A 17,490-nucleotide genomic window follows, 5' to 3' on the forward strand; every position below is an offset into this window, starting at 1 on the left:
TGTAGACAAAAATTTTGGAGCCTTTCCAGTATTATCAACGTAGTTGCCACCACCCAGAATTACAGTATTTTTGTCATATTTAAATTAGATTAGATAGCGGCACAGTAGTTAAATCCGGTACTGCTGTGATGTACAGAACTACAGAAGGCAATATAAGCGAACTGGGAAGGCTGAAAAACTTTCCCACTCATCCAACAACGCTCTCACATACCAGGACATAACAAAATTGACAGCTGAAGATGCACACAAGCAGTAGTTAAGCAAATGGCTAAAAATTTCAACTATATTAAACTAAATCAAAAAAAAAAAAAAAACACTTACCCTTGCCTGAGAACATTTCAAGAAAACAAGAGACTTCCATTAATCTATAAGAATAGGATACACACATCACACACCAATAACTTATGAAGAGAAAAGAACTCCCCCCACCATATAAATTACAGCTGCGAAAACTCACTGCGAAATACATTATCTTTGAATTCCGGATGTATGGAAAGGGAGAGAGAGAATCGAGTATATCCTGTCATGATATATCAGAATCTCCCGTGCAACATCATACAAATATTCTTAATTTCTTATTAAGACCAAACCTGATCAAAAATATATAATAACATTAATAACTAATTTTAAGTATAATTTTTTGTTAATGGCCTACTATAGTAAATCTAAACCAAATTTAAACTATAATCCTAGTAAATATTTATAAATTAAATTATGCCATCTAATGGCCTTTGACACTATAAACATATTTGTTATTGTAAATATATATGTATATACTAATATTTATAGTTAATTAAGTATATATTTATATATATTTTTTTGGTTTATTCTTAAATAAAAAATAATTATTAATTAACAATTTTGTTTTATTATTCATTATAATAATATTTTATTATTATGTTTTTAACCTTACGTTAAGATTTATCTTACATATTATTACAGTGTTTTGAATATTTTACATTTTTTATTTCATAATATTCACCATTCGCATTTCACTTCTTTATTATATAACACTAAAATAAAATTTTCCAAATTTTAAGAATATCTGAATATACCTAGTAAGAAATATTTAAACTAGCTACTTACTTGTATACTCGCCTATGCGATATTATTATATTTTAAGTTACAAAAAAACTAGCATAAATCTACAAATCAAAAGTGACTTTAACATAAACTCACTAGGTACTAAAAAAAATAACTATTTTGTGGATAAATATAATTGATTATAATATATATAGATTCAGCTGTGTGCCCATATAAGAGAAGAATGTTATTATTTCTTAAGTGTTTTTAGTATATATGAATTAACCAATAAAGAAATAATTTACTACGTATTCTGACCAAAGTATACCTAGTACTGAAACATTTATTCAGTAGAGGTTTAACTTAAAATTAACTTATTTAAATACTTTAGTTACAAGTTTACGACCCGACGTAAATATAAAAACTACACTGAGGTTAAGTATCATAATTTACAGAGAACTTAAAGGGTAGGTACCTACTAAATAATTTTGTTGTGTAATTAGTTAATATGTAAAATGTAATTATCTATTATTTATTATTAATTTGATAAAACGTGTTTTGTATCAACTTTTACAAAATCTTTGGTAAGTAATTTTTTTTTTTTATCCTATTCATATACCTATTATAGGTAGACTGTAAAAATGTCAATTGGAAGAAAACAAATTCCACCGTCTGGCGTCAACAAGGTCGCATTCCTCGTCTAGACTCTTGTATAAAATATCAACTACTATTTTATCTGCTCATATCCACAGAGAGTACAATTCAGATAATAATAACTAGCCTCTAAACCCTAATTTTTTGGAAGACACCACAATTCAATTACCATAATACTTAATGAAAATAATAAACATCGTTTCATAAATAAGTACAACACAGAAATAAATGTTTTAAACTAAGTTCCCATATTCGTTATTTAACTGAAATTTAAAAATATATAATAAACCACGACTAATAACAGTAAAAACATAAAATAAGAAATATACAACTACTAATATGGTTGTTTAATTTGTTTTTTTTAAAGCTATGTTTTTAAACTTTCCTTTAGGTGTTTAAAGATTTTTAGATTTTAAGCAGAGCGATAAATATATAGGTTTTATGATAAATTATGTAAGTTTTTCATACATTTATTTATTTTTATTTTTATATTATTTTTCGAGTTCGAAGACATTAGATATTAGATCTTTAATCTTCAACTTAGAGAGTGGATTCTGGTAACAAAAAGAATCTAAATAGTATTTTAGACGGTGAAAAGAAAATAATACACAGTACTTTTCAAACTAATCTAGAAAAATAAAAATAAAAATATTCTAAATTTAATTTAATGTCCATAATATTATTGTAAACGATATTTTATAATTGTAACATAATCGTTGATGAACGAAAATGGTTCACCAACTGCAAATATTTTTAAAAATATTTACTACCTAGTACCTACCAAAAAAGATTATTGTAGTCATTGAAAATCTAAGCATTTTTACTGTTCCCAAAAGTGATGACGGATATAAAACAAAATTCATTTTTAAAGAGGTATTCGAATGAGTATCGTTCTGCTGTACAATAAATATTGAGTGGATCACTATTATTATGGATGTATAAAATTTTTATTCAATGATATATCATTGTATACGAAAAACGATTCTGAACAGAAACAGTCTGTCAGTCTATATTACTGAGTATTTTTCATGACATATTAATGTTTTTTTTATTTGATATAATGGCTAATAAAGTAATTTATTTTACTTTTAATATTAAGGTAAGTTAATATAATTATTTTCGAAAATATTGTATTTATTCTATTATTTTTGTTTAATTGTTTTAATATATATATATATATTTATCACACTATATCAATTTATACAACTCAAATGTAATAACATTTTTCTATAATTTTTATAGATATATATATCTTTTTACCTAACGACGAAACAATAAAGATAGATTCACATTATAAATAGATAATAATAACTTAAAAAAATAAAAAATTTTATTGCGTATAGCAAAATTGATGATAACATAATATACGTAAACATTTTAAATGCTCACAAATAATGTTTATAATTTATAACAAAATAATGAAAATCGTTATACTTATCGTATAAATAAATAGTTTTTAAATTTTAAATTTATATCGTTATTATATAAATGAATATCCAATATTGTAAAAATTTGAACTTCAATTATTGCTTATAAAAAATTAATTTAATTTTCCAGTAGTTTTTTTTATGGTTGCAAAACTTATCAAGAACCTTTTATTTAATTTTCAAATATTAAATTTAAGCAAAAAATTTTTTTATGTATTTCCAACAACAAAATAACTTTTATTTTTCGAGATTTTCACAAATTTTATCATAATTCTAAATTTAAATGTTTATAAAAAAATATTGCGACTTGAAATTTGCGATATTTTTAATTAGATAATAAACCATTTATTAGGAATCTTGTATTAAATTTTCAAACGTTCTTACTCATTCGTACATTTTTATTAACATTTCTAAAAATAAGCTAAAAAAAATTAAAAATTTCAATTATTAATAAATAGCACAGAAAAAAATCGAAATATCTTGAAAATTATACCATGTACAAAAAATCTTTATATACAAAATTCTTTAATATGTGTATTCATCTAAAATCTTCATAATAAACGACTGAACTAATATTGAAAAAATTGTTTACGTGTATTGGAGTGAGTGATTTAGATTCACAATTGAACCAGGTAGGGGGCGCTAAAATTGAGAATAAAAATTATTATTTATGGCAGGGAGTCACATTCAAAAATTAATAAAAATAATTTTTTGTTACCATGATGATTATATAGTATTGATTTTTAAAGAATTTAAAAGAACAATGCCACGTCTTCATTGGTCGACATACACGGAATTCACAAATAGTTCACACCCGTTGATTAAAAATAACGACAGAACATTAATCGACGGATAATGCAAATTTAAGAGATCCAGTTGAAAACAAACTTGCAAATGAAGTCAATTCATCTGGTTTCCCTTACTATTTTGTTTGATTTTTCCAATTATAAAAAAAGAATTGAGATTTTTAATTTTAACCTCTCTAAAATACAAACTAGATCCAATTTTCTATCAAAAACCATCCTCAAATCTCAAAGTATTTTATTAACAACTTATTGTGTACTTAGACACCAAAAAAAAAATACATCATTGTAAAATTAATACATTCATTGCTCCACTCAAAATCTAAAAATTACATGATTGTGAATTATATAAATTTATCGCTCTGTTCAGAATCTGTAAACCGGATTATGGCCATGGATAATATTCTTACCTTCAAATTTTATAATAGATCAATTCACTCTAATATTAAAAATTACAGGGTAAAATTAATTATTCTTATCGTAAAATTTGAAATGTCATATATTAATATATCGTAAAATGGAGACAAGTCATAAAAATATTTAAACCTAAATGTAAACTTTAAGCCATGTGTACTCAGTTAACCTTAGGTAACCTCCATATAACAAATAAATGATTATTAAACTAAATGTTTAACACCTTTAGTGGTTTGGCGTCGCGCGTTGGCTGCTACCAGTCTCGGAATGCAACTGGGAGTAAATAACGACCACAGCAACTAGTTCCCGGATGGGTGACCGCACCCGGGCTCATAGTGGATAAAAACCTTGCTACACGTACACGTGTTTGCTATTAACCGTAACAACCATAACAATCGTAAAAACAACCTACTGTACCAACCTTACCCCTACCCACAGTTCATAATCCCTACAACAGCTAATGGCCCTAGTCGTCGGGCTTAAGTTCAATAAAAAAAAAAACACCTTTGGATATATTTTATAAACAATGAGTTATTGCCTATTGCTAACTTGTTATAATATGATAAATAAGTATTTACATTATTTTAAACAAATATTTTTAAATTATCTTAAATTAAATACCAAAACCCAAAATTTCTTAAAATAGTTTTATATTTTTTTATAATATTTAACTTTGGTTAGGTTCCTTTGAGTATTTAAGCATAACATTACACTTATTCAAATCTTTTTCTTTACTTAAAAATGTATTTATTTATTTGTAAATGATACATTATTTAATAAATATAACTCTTAAATGAGTTACTCAATTTATTTATGAAATTTTTTTTTTTTTTTTATTTAAATAATAATAAATTGTTAATAATTGTGAAATATGTGTCAATTTGTTACTTAGTAATAGATATTTTAATAGCTTTAGCCAGTGTACCATTGACCAGGGGTCACCAATTAATATTTTTGAAGGGTTAATTATAAAAATTATTTAAGCAACGAATTTGCTAAATGTCATGGTTTTGAAGAGTTTGAGACAACATTTAAACTTTAAAACCTTAAAAACCTTCAAAAAACTAATTATACGTATTACTCGGTATTTTTAAATTTCTATAAGAAAAACGTAGAAGAAACTATTTTCAAAATTTTTGAACAAGAAAAAAAAGTGTTAAAATCAAATTATTGAAAAAATTTTAAAATGTTTAATACTAATAAGCTTATACAATTATAATCTAAATTTTTATTTTTTTGAAAATCGTATTAAGTTTAAATATAATAATTTAAGTAATAATCGAACTTTCAAGTTTCAATAGTTAAATAATAGTTTTTAAAATACGTAGGTACAATAAAATAATAAAAATTGTTTGAAACTGTTTTTAAATTACTGTTTATCACATCAATTGATTTTTATAGATCAACAGACCACAAGACAGGAATCTCGAATATGTCTAGTGTAGTATGTGTATATTATTAGCATAATACAATAGTAAAATAATAATAATATAATACAATAGTAGTAGAACTTAGACCATAAAGTAAAGACTAATAGCAAAAAACATTACACTATAAAATACTTTTTTTGATCGATTTAATACTTGTAGGTGTAATAACCATAAGCGCCTATAAGTTACACTTCAAAGAGTTCAAAGAGAGGAGGGGTTAAAATAAAAAAATCTCAAATTTAAGCTAAATAAAAATGTGGTATTATTTAAACATTTAATTATAAAACACATACTATTATTTTGCTATTATTTGTAAGGTTAACATTTTTATTGGTATATTATACAATTTCTAATTATTTAAAATAGATTTTAATAAGTTCAGGAAAAAATAGTAGAATATAAAATATAATCAAATTTATTTTAATAAGAACTGCAAATTTCTTCATTTAATTTAATCATTACTCATAAGTCATCAGCTGATAATACAATGGTAATATTTTTTAATTATAAATCAATAAATGTTATTTTTCTAAATGGTAGCTAGTTTTCCCCTCCCCCATAGGCGTCCATAGAAACAATCCATTCTATGGACTTATTCAATCATAATAAATTTCACTAAATATTTATCATATAATAATTAATTTGATTTATTGTTCAACTTCTATTCTGCGACTTATGTGGTTTTAATACTGCCCACAAAAACAATGTTATACTCAAGTGAAATCATGTACAATATTGTTCTGTGATATTATATTATTTTGGGCCATAAATAATTTTTTTCAAATGTTATACTTACGCACTATGGTATGCTTGGACGCAGGTAATATATTTCTAGGATCTGTAAAATATAATTTTCTAAGAAAACTACATCCGTACTAATCCAACAACTGATTCCTAGATCGATTAAAGTATACGTCATATATGTAGTATAGACATTAGTCATCTAACTACTCCTGAAATGGATATTATTAAATATAAATATTGACGAATGGTTTTAATAAACAAAAGTGATGAGTTGCAATTTAAATTTAAAAAATATTAATCACAAACCTTGTAACCTCTTCTATTTTTAATTTCCCTTACATTTTAAAAATTCAAAATATAGACTAATTTTAAGCATTTAAAATTTTTAAAATTTATTAGTTTTATTTTTTATTAATTTTTAATATATTATACCTTATTTTAGGTTGGGCTCTTAAACAATCTAAACAGTACATTTCAAATAATGCTTCCATCAGTTCCATCAGATTATAAAATATGATCAGCTTACTTCTGTCTTTATGTCTTAAGATACTATTTAATGTTAGGTTCTATTGTATAGTTTTTTTAATTCGTATTTTTTCTTCTTTAGTATTCTCCGTTTTTATAATATAAGATAATATATGATAATATATATCATTTTTTTTTTTGTAATCGTATTTTTCTTAAGCATTTACTAAACAACCAATTATAATACTTTATTATAGAAACTTCGTCGATAATTTTTTTTTTTTTAATCATAATTTTTAACACATTTGCCATAATAAATGATTAATTTATTCCATGCTGTGGAAAAATATTATATTGTATGCTACGTTAGGTTATATTTTATGTATAATACATATAAAGACTTAATATTATAGGTACACTTATTTTATATATTATGCACTTTCCGCAAAACTTTTCTTCAGATGTAAGTAATTTTTCTTCATTTCCATAGGTGATGGATCAACTTTTGCATCATATGTACATTGCTACAGGGTATAAATTAAAAGTGTTGAGTTTTTGATAACATCTTAAAGCTAAATATTTTTGGCATGGAAAATTTGTTACACACTTACACCTATTATTCCTACTTATACGAATCTTATTATACAAATTATTCGTTGATTAATATCAAATGTAAGTTAATATTCACAGGTTTTTAAAATTTATATTTGCTCAAAGGAATATGTTCTAACTTAAGGTCTGATTTGATTTTTTATAACACGTCTGGTAATGATTTTGATTTTTTATAACACGTCTGGTAATGATTCCTAGGAATACCTATTGAATTATTTTTATTTAAACTTACATTTTTACTGGAATAGATTAGACATTTTATAGTTCTCATTATTTCATTTTAGTTTTTCTTAATATTATAATATCATCTATATGTAAGCCACTAAGCCGTCATGATTGTTTTCCCATTCTGTTTCATTTTATAATCTATTTCAGCATACCTCCAATTATTTTTTCTAATGCATCCCTTTGTTTTAATCTGGACTTCACTTCAAACTATAGTGAGATAACTTTTATCAGGTATGAACATTGCGAGTCACAAATTTAAATTACTGTTAACAGTGTTAACTATTGTTTTTCAGGTAGTCTAAAGTTTCTGAAAGCTGTATGTATATATACATGGGCATAGGTAGGAAATATTTTCGGAGGGGGTTTTGGTCTAAGTCTATATTAATATTATAAAACATTTAAATTAAATATGAATTATTTATTCAGTTTTACCTTTAATTTCTGGGGGTGTTTGAATACCCAACCCCTCCCCTTATCTACGCCCATGTATATATATATATTCCATAGGCCAAATAGAAAATTAGTTTTTGTAAAAATATTAGGCTCTTTGTAATGAAATAGCCCGTTTTAGAACTAGTTAAGTAGATACTTATTATTTTTCCAAACAGCCGGCTGTTTTTCAAGCTTATTGGAAATAGACTATGCATGGTAATCAGCAGTTAGGCCTTGTAATAACTTCAATTATTATAAAGCAATTTTATTATAATTTGTTACTTGTACCTACCTACAAAAAAAATAACAAAATTTTATAATATGTAAACTCTTTAAACACCTATCATATTTATTGAGTAAATTTACAAAATACTACTTTTCTATATAAACTATACGACATATAATAAAATTTGCTGTCCATTAAAATTATCGAAAGCTTGTTAAAAATCTATAATTAGTTACCATATATCAACCCCTATTTTTCATAAAAAATCGTAATATATCTACATTTTTTCATATACAAATATACAATATACGATACAGAGACGTGAAATAACCCCCCCCCACACTCACTTCAAACTACACCACTCCCATGTCATTATAATCTATTGTAAAATATCAACAATTTGTTTAGTAAGTAATATTTCTTATTTGTGATTCATTTTCATATTATAGCTTGGTGACAACCAATCTATTTTTATTTTAAAAACTAAGGAAATATACTTATGAAATATAATCTGAAAACAATAGAAACTATTAATAAATACTTTATTCATAATATGTAGGGCAATATATTGCTTAAAATTATTTAATTATTTGATTTCTTGTAAACAGTCTTGCTCGACTTGGTTCCAGAAAAACACTTTTATACAATCACATAAAAAAAAAGACAATCTTATTCATTATTACACACTTCTCAAATTCGTAGTGAGCACTTCCAATTTCAGTCTACACAATTTTCGTAAGGATTCACTAAAAAATAGAGACTGTCATATAATTTCAAATCCTGTTCATGCTTGTTAGATATATCCATAATTTTAAAAATGGCAAAATTACAATATATATTATAGGTCTATTATCCTAATCCAAGTTTTCTTTTTTTTTGTCATCTCATCGTACTGTTTAAGAGGTTTCTTATAAAATATCTATAAAATACATTCTCTTGTATAATTCCTGTAATATCTACACTTTTCAATCTGTATCATCTTGATTAGGTACCTACATCTTCACGATTACACAGTTTATGTCAAACACTCAAACCAGTATGATTTATAGATTTTCGGCATTCAAAATTTCACATCTTCTGTCACTGACTCTTTATTTTAGTTCAGACTTATTAATGATACATATACTGTCTTAAATATCATTTTTAAAACAATGCTATTTATCTTGCAAATATTACAAAAAAAATTTTCACTAGCGCAAAAATGATTCAAAGATAATATGTATCTAAATTCAAGAAATCTGATGTTATACATTGTTATAATTATGTCATAGATTTGTGATCATAAATCAATAAATGATCAGGGTAACTTTCTTAATGTTATGAACAATTATTAACAGAGTATAATACTTAGCCCAAGAATATAGAAAAGGAAGAATGACTAACCTTTGAATCCAAACCTTAAACGTTTTATTTATGCAACAATACAGAAATAAACAATAAAGGATAATTATTAATAGTGAATACACTATTAAGATTTTAAATTTTAAGCATAATATTAAATATATATATAAATATAAGTATATATTCATTTAATTCAATTCAATTTTTAAATATAATTTGACAATGTCAAGAGTTAACTCTAGCACAAATATTATACTGATGTAAGTACCTATTAAATTGCCTTAATTATTAGTCATTATATAATAAATTTAAATTTAAATTTTAAATATTAATTGACAGTTATAGATAAGAACTTTTAACAGGTGATTTGATATATAATCAAAATAAAATTGATAATATATTACAACACCAATATCAACAAATGAATTAAGGAAAATTTAATGATTAATTGTAATTTGTAAAAATATCTTGTAAAAGTCAATAAGTAATAATATTACTCATAGAGTAAACACATATTACCTGCATATTGTTTGAAAAATATATTTCAACTGGAAAACATATTTAAATTGTATTTAATTTATTATAAATATATATGTATAAAAATATTTTTTTATCAGTTATTTTTAGCTTAATTATCTTATAATCTTGGTGTTCTGCAACATGAACAGTTCAGATTTTAAAACAATAATTAAAAAATACTTAGAAAACTAATAGAAGTATTAACAATACATTTAACTTATCAAATAGATTAAAAAATCAGATTGACGAAATATAAAATGTATACACAAAAAACAAGTATACAAATTTTAGGCAAAGATTAATTGATCAGTTTTAATTATATTAATTAATTGAATTTAGTTTGGCGCGAGATTTTTTTTCATCGCTTGAATCACTAGTATCAAACCCAGAGTCTTCAAAATATGCTTTAGAGCATACCGATTGAGCACGTCTAGATATTACACAGTCTATAAGTTTTCCAAAAAAGTCTGGAAATCCATCATAACCTATAAAAAAAATATCATTAATTATAATTAAAATTAAAATTTTAATAAGCACGAATATTCACCAGGATAGGCATTAATATCAATAATTGCATGCCGATTGGTATCATTTTCAACAACAACATCAACACCATATAGAGACATGTTTAGATAACTGCCAAGAGTTTTGACAATAGAATGCAATTTGATTGGATCTATGGAAGATCCTTTGGCACTTTCAGAAGGGTCAAGTACACTAAGTTCGCTACTTGAATCTGATTTAGACACAGAATGACTATCAAAAGTAATTGTATCTCGGTCATCTATAAATTAATAAATAATTTAAGTCAAAATAAGAAACCGATTTCAAACAAATACTCTTACCATTTGAAGCATAAAAATTTTTCAATGATGGTCTCTCAACCATTTGATAATGATCTCCAACCACATACAGTTTGTACAAAATTGCATTGTGATTAATGAATGATTGAGCGACACATGGAGGCTTACAATCAGCTACACCACGTTCATTAAAAATTACAGACATCTAAAAAATAAATTACACACCTCTATAATATAATTATAATTGTGTCCAAGTACAACTATTCCAATGTTCTATTTTATAGTTTACCTGATGACAGTAAGTTGTTCCTTGAGCTACAAACGGCTTACAAACTAAAATAAATCAATGTTTTAGTCTAAATTTTTCAGACAATAATAACTAATAAGCTTACTAAATGGAAATGTGACTCCAGCATTTTTTAGTTTTTTGATATTCTCTTTTACATTGTTTGACAGAATTTCCACAAATGTAGGTGTAAAAACATCTAATAAATATAATTAAAATTTAATAAAAAAAAGTTTACAACGTACAAAAAAAATATACATATTTATATTAAGTTTTAAAACTGTTTAATCTAAAATAAAATGTTGAACAAAAATTAGGCCTTGACTGGGAAACATTAGGTATTAATTATGATGATTATTGATGTCACTAAGTCATGTTTTTAATTATTTTGATAAATGTAATGATATACTTAGTTGATACAGATAACATTTCAGTGATTAATTCAATTAATTAAATACTTTATTGTAAAGTATTTAAACTGTAATAATACTAAATATTTTTGTAATGAAAAAGTGATATATATGAAAACTTAAACAATTAAACAGAAAATAATAACTTAAATTAATTAAGATTTTTGAAAAAAAAAATGTTCAGCAAAAAAAAACTACAGATAATTGCCATGTATTTGTCAAAATAAAAGATTTGCAACTGAACATAAAAGCATAATGGCAATTAGCCAAATAGTTTTGGCAAAACCTTAAATCACCACTAATAAATCTGCATATGGGACATTGGCTTAAAATATAATAACAGTAAATTGACAATTGTATAAATGCCAACATGAAATAAAAATAAAAATGAATTTTATCATCAGTGTTCATTTGGACAATCCTTTATTTCAGATTTCATGCTTTGATTTTCATGCAACATGCAATAGACGGCACCTAACTTCCTATTTCATATAAGTGTTAACTTAAATAAAAATAAATAAATTAGTATTTTGTTTTTGTAATATATTTTACTAAATCAAACAAAGAACTAAAAAGTCAAAGGACATTAAATCACCATTTTTCTAATGCAATCAGCATTTACAGCACAGTGTCAACTATGTCCTATACAAACATATGCTCAAGTGGCAAATGTAATTGTAATGGGAAATAATGAATGTGAAGAACACTTCAGTATAAAGCTATTTCCCAAGCAAAACAAAATAATAAGTAGCATGAAACCTTCCACAAATATATATTAATATAACTATACTTTTAAATTATATTAAGTACCACTTTAGCAGTGTAAAGTGCCATACTTAAATATACCATGAGACAAACCTCTTAAAATGTCATTATTACTTATACTCTTTATATTTTTTTTTTTACAACACCATATAAGCCCCAGGTCAAGGTCCTATTTAGTGTGAGAGAACCAAAATAATTTAGACAACTTAAAATACCTAGTTACAATAATAATTGTATATTGGTGTACCAATATTGTTCAAGGTGGTGTTCAACACGACATTATATGTTTTGTAGCGATCAAGCAGGGTACGGACACTATCTAATGGATCAATGATTAATACTTTTGGATGATCCTTAATATACTGTTCAATTCTACCTATGATTTGAATTGCCTAAAAATGAAATAAAATTATTTATAAAATATGAGAAATATAACAAAAATATAGACATACCTTTTCATCATTTCTGGCAATTATTTCAGTAAGTTTATGTAAAATTACTGCAAATGGTCCTTGTTCTTCTAACGATTTTTCAAGATCCAACTTTGAAACAATATAATATACTCTATTATTAAAATTTTTAATATTTTTAATGTTTAAAATGATTATGTTAAAAAATTTGAAAATTAAATAAATTATAAAATATGTTATTATTATTATTATTAAAATTAAATAGTCCTCCATTCAGGAGGAAGCAAAAATTTACTTTTTTGCTCCAGGCATAACATACATTAGGATAGTATAAATCACAATTATTTAAAATCTAAATGATTCATATAAGATTTAACTATAAGTTAGTTTAGTTAAGTTTTAACATCAATAAATAAATAAAATCATTAAAATAAGTTTACTCATTATACACCTAAGTCACGTACATTTCTGTATAAATAACCTAACCCCCTTACTAACAATAAAATACTCATTTCTTTAGAAAAAACATAAGTTAAAATAATGATAAAATGTCTTACTTTCACTAATTCATATCCATGCTGTCTGCAAAAAAAAAATAAATATATTTTCTATTAATTGTCTGCATCATTATATTTTTAGATATTAATTATTAAGTAATAAAATACCTAAAATAGTAACATATTAAATAAAATATATTGTTATAATAATTAAACTAGGAAATTAATTGCATACATGAAAATGTTAATCTGTTCAATAAAAAGAGATTTTAAGTATAGGACATATTTTAATTATAACAAATTAAAATAATATAAAGTTTTGACTTTATTTTAAATAAAATATTTATAGTTACACAAAAATATTTAAAATAAATAATTACTTCTAGTAAAATATTTTTTTTTTTTTTTTTATGAACAGATAGATAATTTAATATTAAAATATTCAATTATATGTATATGTAAAATAATTTTCATGCTAAAAATGTAAAAAAAAAAATTATTTATTATCTTATATTCTTATAACTAAAATACATTTTATTGCTTAAAAAAATTATATAAATATGATACGAAATATTTCAATCTAATTAATTAACTAATTGTCTTATATTTATTTTTTAATCAAACATTTATAATCAACTACATAAACAAATTATAAATAATAATTTATTCTTATTTGAAACATAAAAGGCCATAAGTCAGAAACAAATATACTTGTTTAAAACCTTTAAATAAATTATTTTTGTTTAGGTATTTAAATAATTGTATTTTTATTACTTATAATGTCCATTACAATATTAATTTTCAAATTTTAACTATTAAAATCTATATTTGATTTTTTTATCATTGAATATTAATTAATCAGTAAGTACTTAAATATGTTTATGTTTATTTATACATCAGTCACTATATATTATGTATTTCACTGCTGTTTTTATTAAAGCATTGATAAATCAAGCAACACTTAATTAAAAAATATTGAAATACTCATAATACAATTTTTTAATTTATCTACTTATGAAAAATATCTGGAAATATTTTAATATTATTATAAAAACGTATTTGAACAATTTTTATTTACAGTATGAGTTGGATATAAAATTAAAAAAATATTCTATTTTTACAAATTCCTAAGTTTACTATTTCACAAAAAGATCAGTAAACCGTTTTAATTTATTTTTATTAAACTTACATCAATTTATTTATAAGCTGTTAACACAAAGCGTTTTACAGTTGTTTATTGTTTTTTTAATCACTTTTTTTTATATATATAATATAATTCTTATAATTCCACGGAAAACTAGATTATTAAGACTTAAGTATTTTTATAGAAGAGCTTAAATATTATCTATTTTACAATGTAACTGATATGTTATTCTCCATGATATGAATAAATAATATTGTCACAAATAATATAATATTTTGTAAAATTTTTATGAAATTAATTGTTAATAATATAGTAAATTTAATAACTATAAACAAAGTTAATTTAAGACTATGTAGACACTAGACATCATAGATCTATAAACTAAATATTATCTCTAACAGTGATGCCGAATCTTAATTTTATATCAAGCCATGAGCCTGATCATTTTTTTAATAAATGACTTACAGACCAATCTATAATTTATATCAGAATATACTTAATAGCCAACAAAAAATAAAAACTGTATTAATATTTTTACTAATAAAATAGCTTGGACAATATTTACACATTTTCACAAATTACATAAATTAAATTAGATATAATAAACAATAATGCATTATGTTATCAATGTATCAATTGGAAATTAAACTAAGAGGTAAAATATTAAAATTATTTTTGTTACACAAAGTAAAATGAAGATTTGTGGCTACATTAGTGGCTAGGGATCATTATATTTTAGTTTGGCCTGAATTCACTTTTAGAAGTTTGGCATAACTGGTATATTGTCCATAGTATATAGAATATTATTTGAGACTATAAGTACATTAAAAGTGAGATAAACAATTTATAAAAATATAAGATAAACAAATTATATTAACTAATAAAATTTAAATAGCTCTATTACTAACTAATCTATTATACCTAATGAAATTGATAAAAATAAATTTAGTTCTATATTTTTTTCAGTGAGAGAACATACCAAGATCCAATGAAAATTATTTCTTCTACTCATCCTCCATGTGACATCCTGCCATAGGGAAAATAGTCTCAATAGCATAGGAATGTATAGAATTGGAATGTTTTACGTTGGAAAATGTATAGAATTGTTTAAAATATTCCACATATAAATTTCAAAGCATTTAATGTCTTAATTGTGAAACATAAGAGGTAAAATATACTTCTATATTTAAAGAAAAAATATTTTTCAAGTCATAGATAAAAATTATTTGATTTTTTTCTACATAAACGTCTAACGAATACTTATATAAGTATTAAATAATTTTAAATATCAAGGATGAACATGAAAAAGATGTAAATGTAATAAAAACTAAAGAATATGGTTATTAATCGTAATAAAATGATTTCTACTTATTTAAGTTATTTTATTTTAGATTATATATTTATGTAGTTATATATTTATATAACTTGATAATATGAAACATAATAATATAGGTAATAAAATTATAACTAATTATTATTTTTTGAGACTTGTGTATGTAATAAATGCGTTTGATGGTAAGTAATTAAAAAAATCTTACTACTTCAGACCTAAGAGAATATTTGTTAAATACTAACTTTATCTGTGACTATCCTGCTGATAATGTCTGCACACGATTATAAATATATTATTTTTAAGTAAAAATTAAATACAATTAAGATTATTGAAACTACTATTTATTTTAAACTATTTCTGAAAATAAGTATAAATAATAACAAATGATTATAATACACTGAAAAGAATAATATTTTGATTAATTGTGGATATAAGTAATTCTATTTATGATCCTTCTAATTTATTTTTATTAATTAGTAAGCACGAGTACAATTAGTTTGCTTCTTATTAAGTATATTATATTAGCCCAAAAATAATTTTGAATTTAGTTTATCAACTAACAATTATTTAAGTAAAAGTTGAATACAGTCTTGTAAGATAATAAAAAAAAATGTGTACCTAAATTAAAAAGTAATAATGACTGTACTCTGATTTTCGAGCACAGAAACATTTTTTCAATGTGGGTCTGATATAAAGCTACATACAAAAATGTACTAAGTAAACACTTAAAAACTACTCATCTAACCTGCACACTTTTCCAAACTCGATCCAATTGAGTTTCTGGCTCTTTCTGTCGGACATCCAGTATCCGATGACCATCGACGACGGATCCTTGTCGTTTTCGTTCATCACGAATATTATACAAGACGATGTCTAGATTGACACTCTGATATCGTCTTCCTCAATCAACAACACACTGCAAGTCGCGTGCGCTCGATTCACATGTCCACACACAAATGTGGCAGTGATACACACTCATTCGTCATCTCGGGCCGAATACGAATTATTATTATTTTCAATTATTTTACCAGAAAAATACGTGTTGAGAAACAACTGCATTAAGATTCGAAGGCCGTTTACCGCCCATCACCGTGTGTCATATGCGGTATGCGTTGTTATTCGTTACCTAATGCTTGCTTATTTACCGTTCGCACAGTATAGTATATAGTTATGGTTTCACTTTTTTTTTTCTCAATCTTATCACGATTCTACTATACATAAAATACGATAATATATTATATATATACATATGTGATGATGTATGATACCATAATAAGATTATGTATGCAAATTTCAAGTAAATATCTTACATAATAACAAAATAATAATATGAAAAACTAGATAATACGTATGAAAATAAATGTAATATCTTGATGATACTCCGGTAGTACGGTGTGATAACGACTAAATGATTCACAACGAATCGTGTAATCGCAGATCGTATTATAATGACAGTGTGTGTGTGTGTGTGTGTATATGTGTGTGTGTGTGTGTGTGTGTGTGTGTGTGTGTGTGTGTGTGTGT

At 24.0% G+C, this 17,490-nt stretch overlaps 1 protein-coding gene across 1 annotated transcript; it reads right to left on the minus strand.

Annotated features, from left to right (window-relative positions):
- Positions 1–10,605: 10,605 nt before the first annotated feature.
- LOC112600698 (inositol-tetrakisphosphate 1-kinase-like) lies at positions 10,606–17,359 on the minus strand. The gene is made up of 9 exons (XM_025347997.1): positions 16,712–17,359; positions 13,550–13,574; positions 13,035–13,124; positions 12,830–12,974; positions 11,514–11,606; positions 11,411–11,454; positions 11,164–11,326; positions 10,866–11,102; positions 10,606–10,803 (listed from the first exon to the last, which is right to left on the minus strand). The coding sequence occupies exons 1-9, from the start codon at positions 16,813–16,815 to the stop codon at positions 10,640–10,642; spliced, it is 1,065 nt and encodes a 354-aa protein (XP_025203782.1). The 5' UTR covers positions 16,816–17,359; the 3' UTR covers positions 10,606–10,639.
- Between the last annotated feature and the right edge of the window lie 131 nt (positions 17,360–17,490).

Source organism: Melanaphis sacchari, unplaced genomic scaffold, assembly GCF_002803265.2.
Source record: "Melanaphis sacchari strain LSU unplaced genomic scaffold, SCAv2.0 Contig66_pilon_pilon, whole genome shotgun sequence".
NCBI lineage: Eukaryota > Metazoa > Arthropoda > Insecta > Hemiptera > Aphididae > Melanaphis > Melanaphis sacchari.

Coding starts and splice junctions, on each gene's coding strand:
- LOC112600698 (XM_025347997.1), bottom strand. CDS start 16,815: ATGAACGAAAACGACAAGGATCCGTCGTCGATGGTCATCGGATACTGG. Junction 13,575..16,711: donor GAGTTTGGAAAAGTGTGCAG/GTTAGATGAGTA, acceptor TTTTTTTTGCAG/ACAGCATGGATATGAATTAG. Junction 11,607..12,829: donor CACCACCTTGAACAATATTG/GTACACCAATAT, acceptor TATATTTATTAG/ATGTTTTTACACCTACATTT.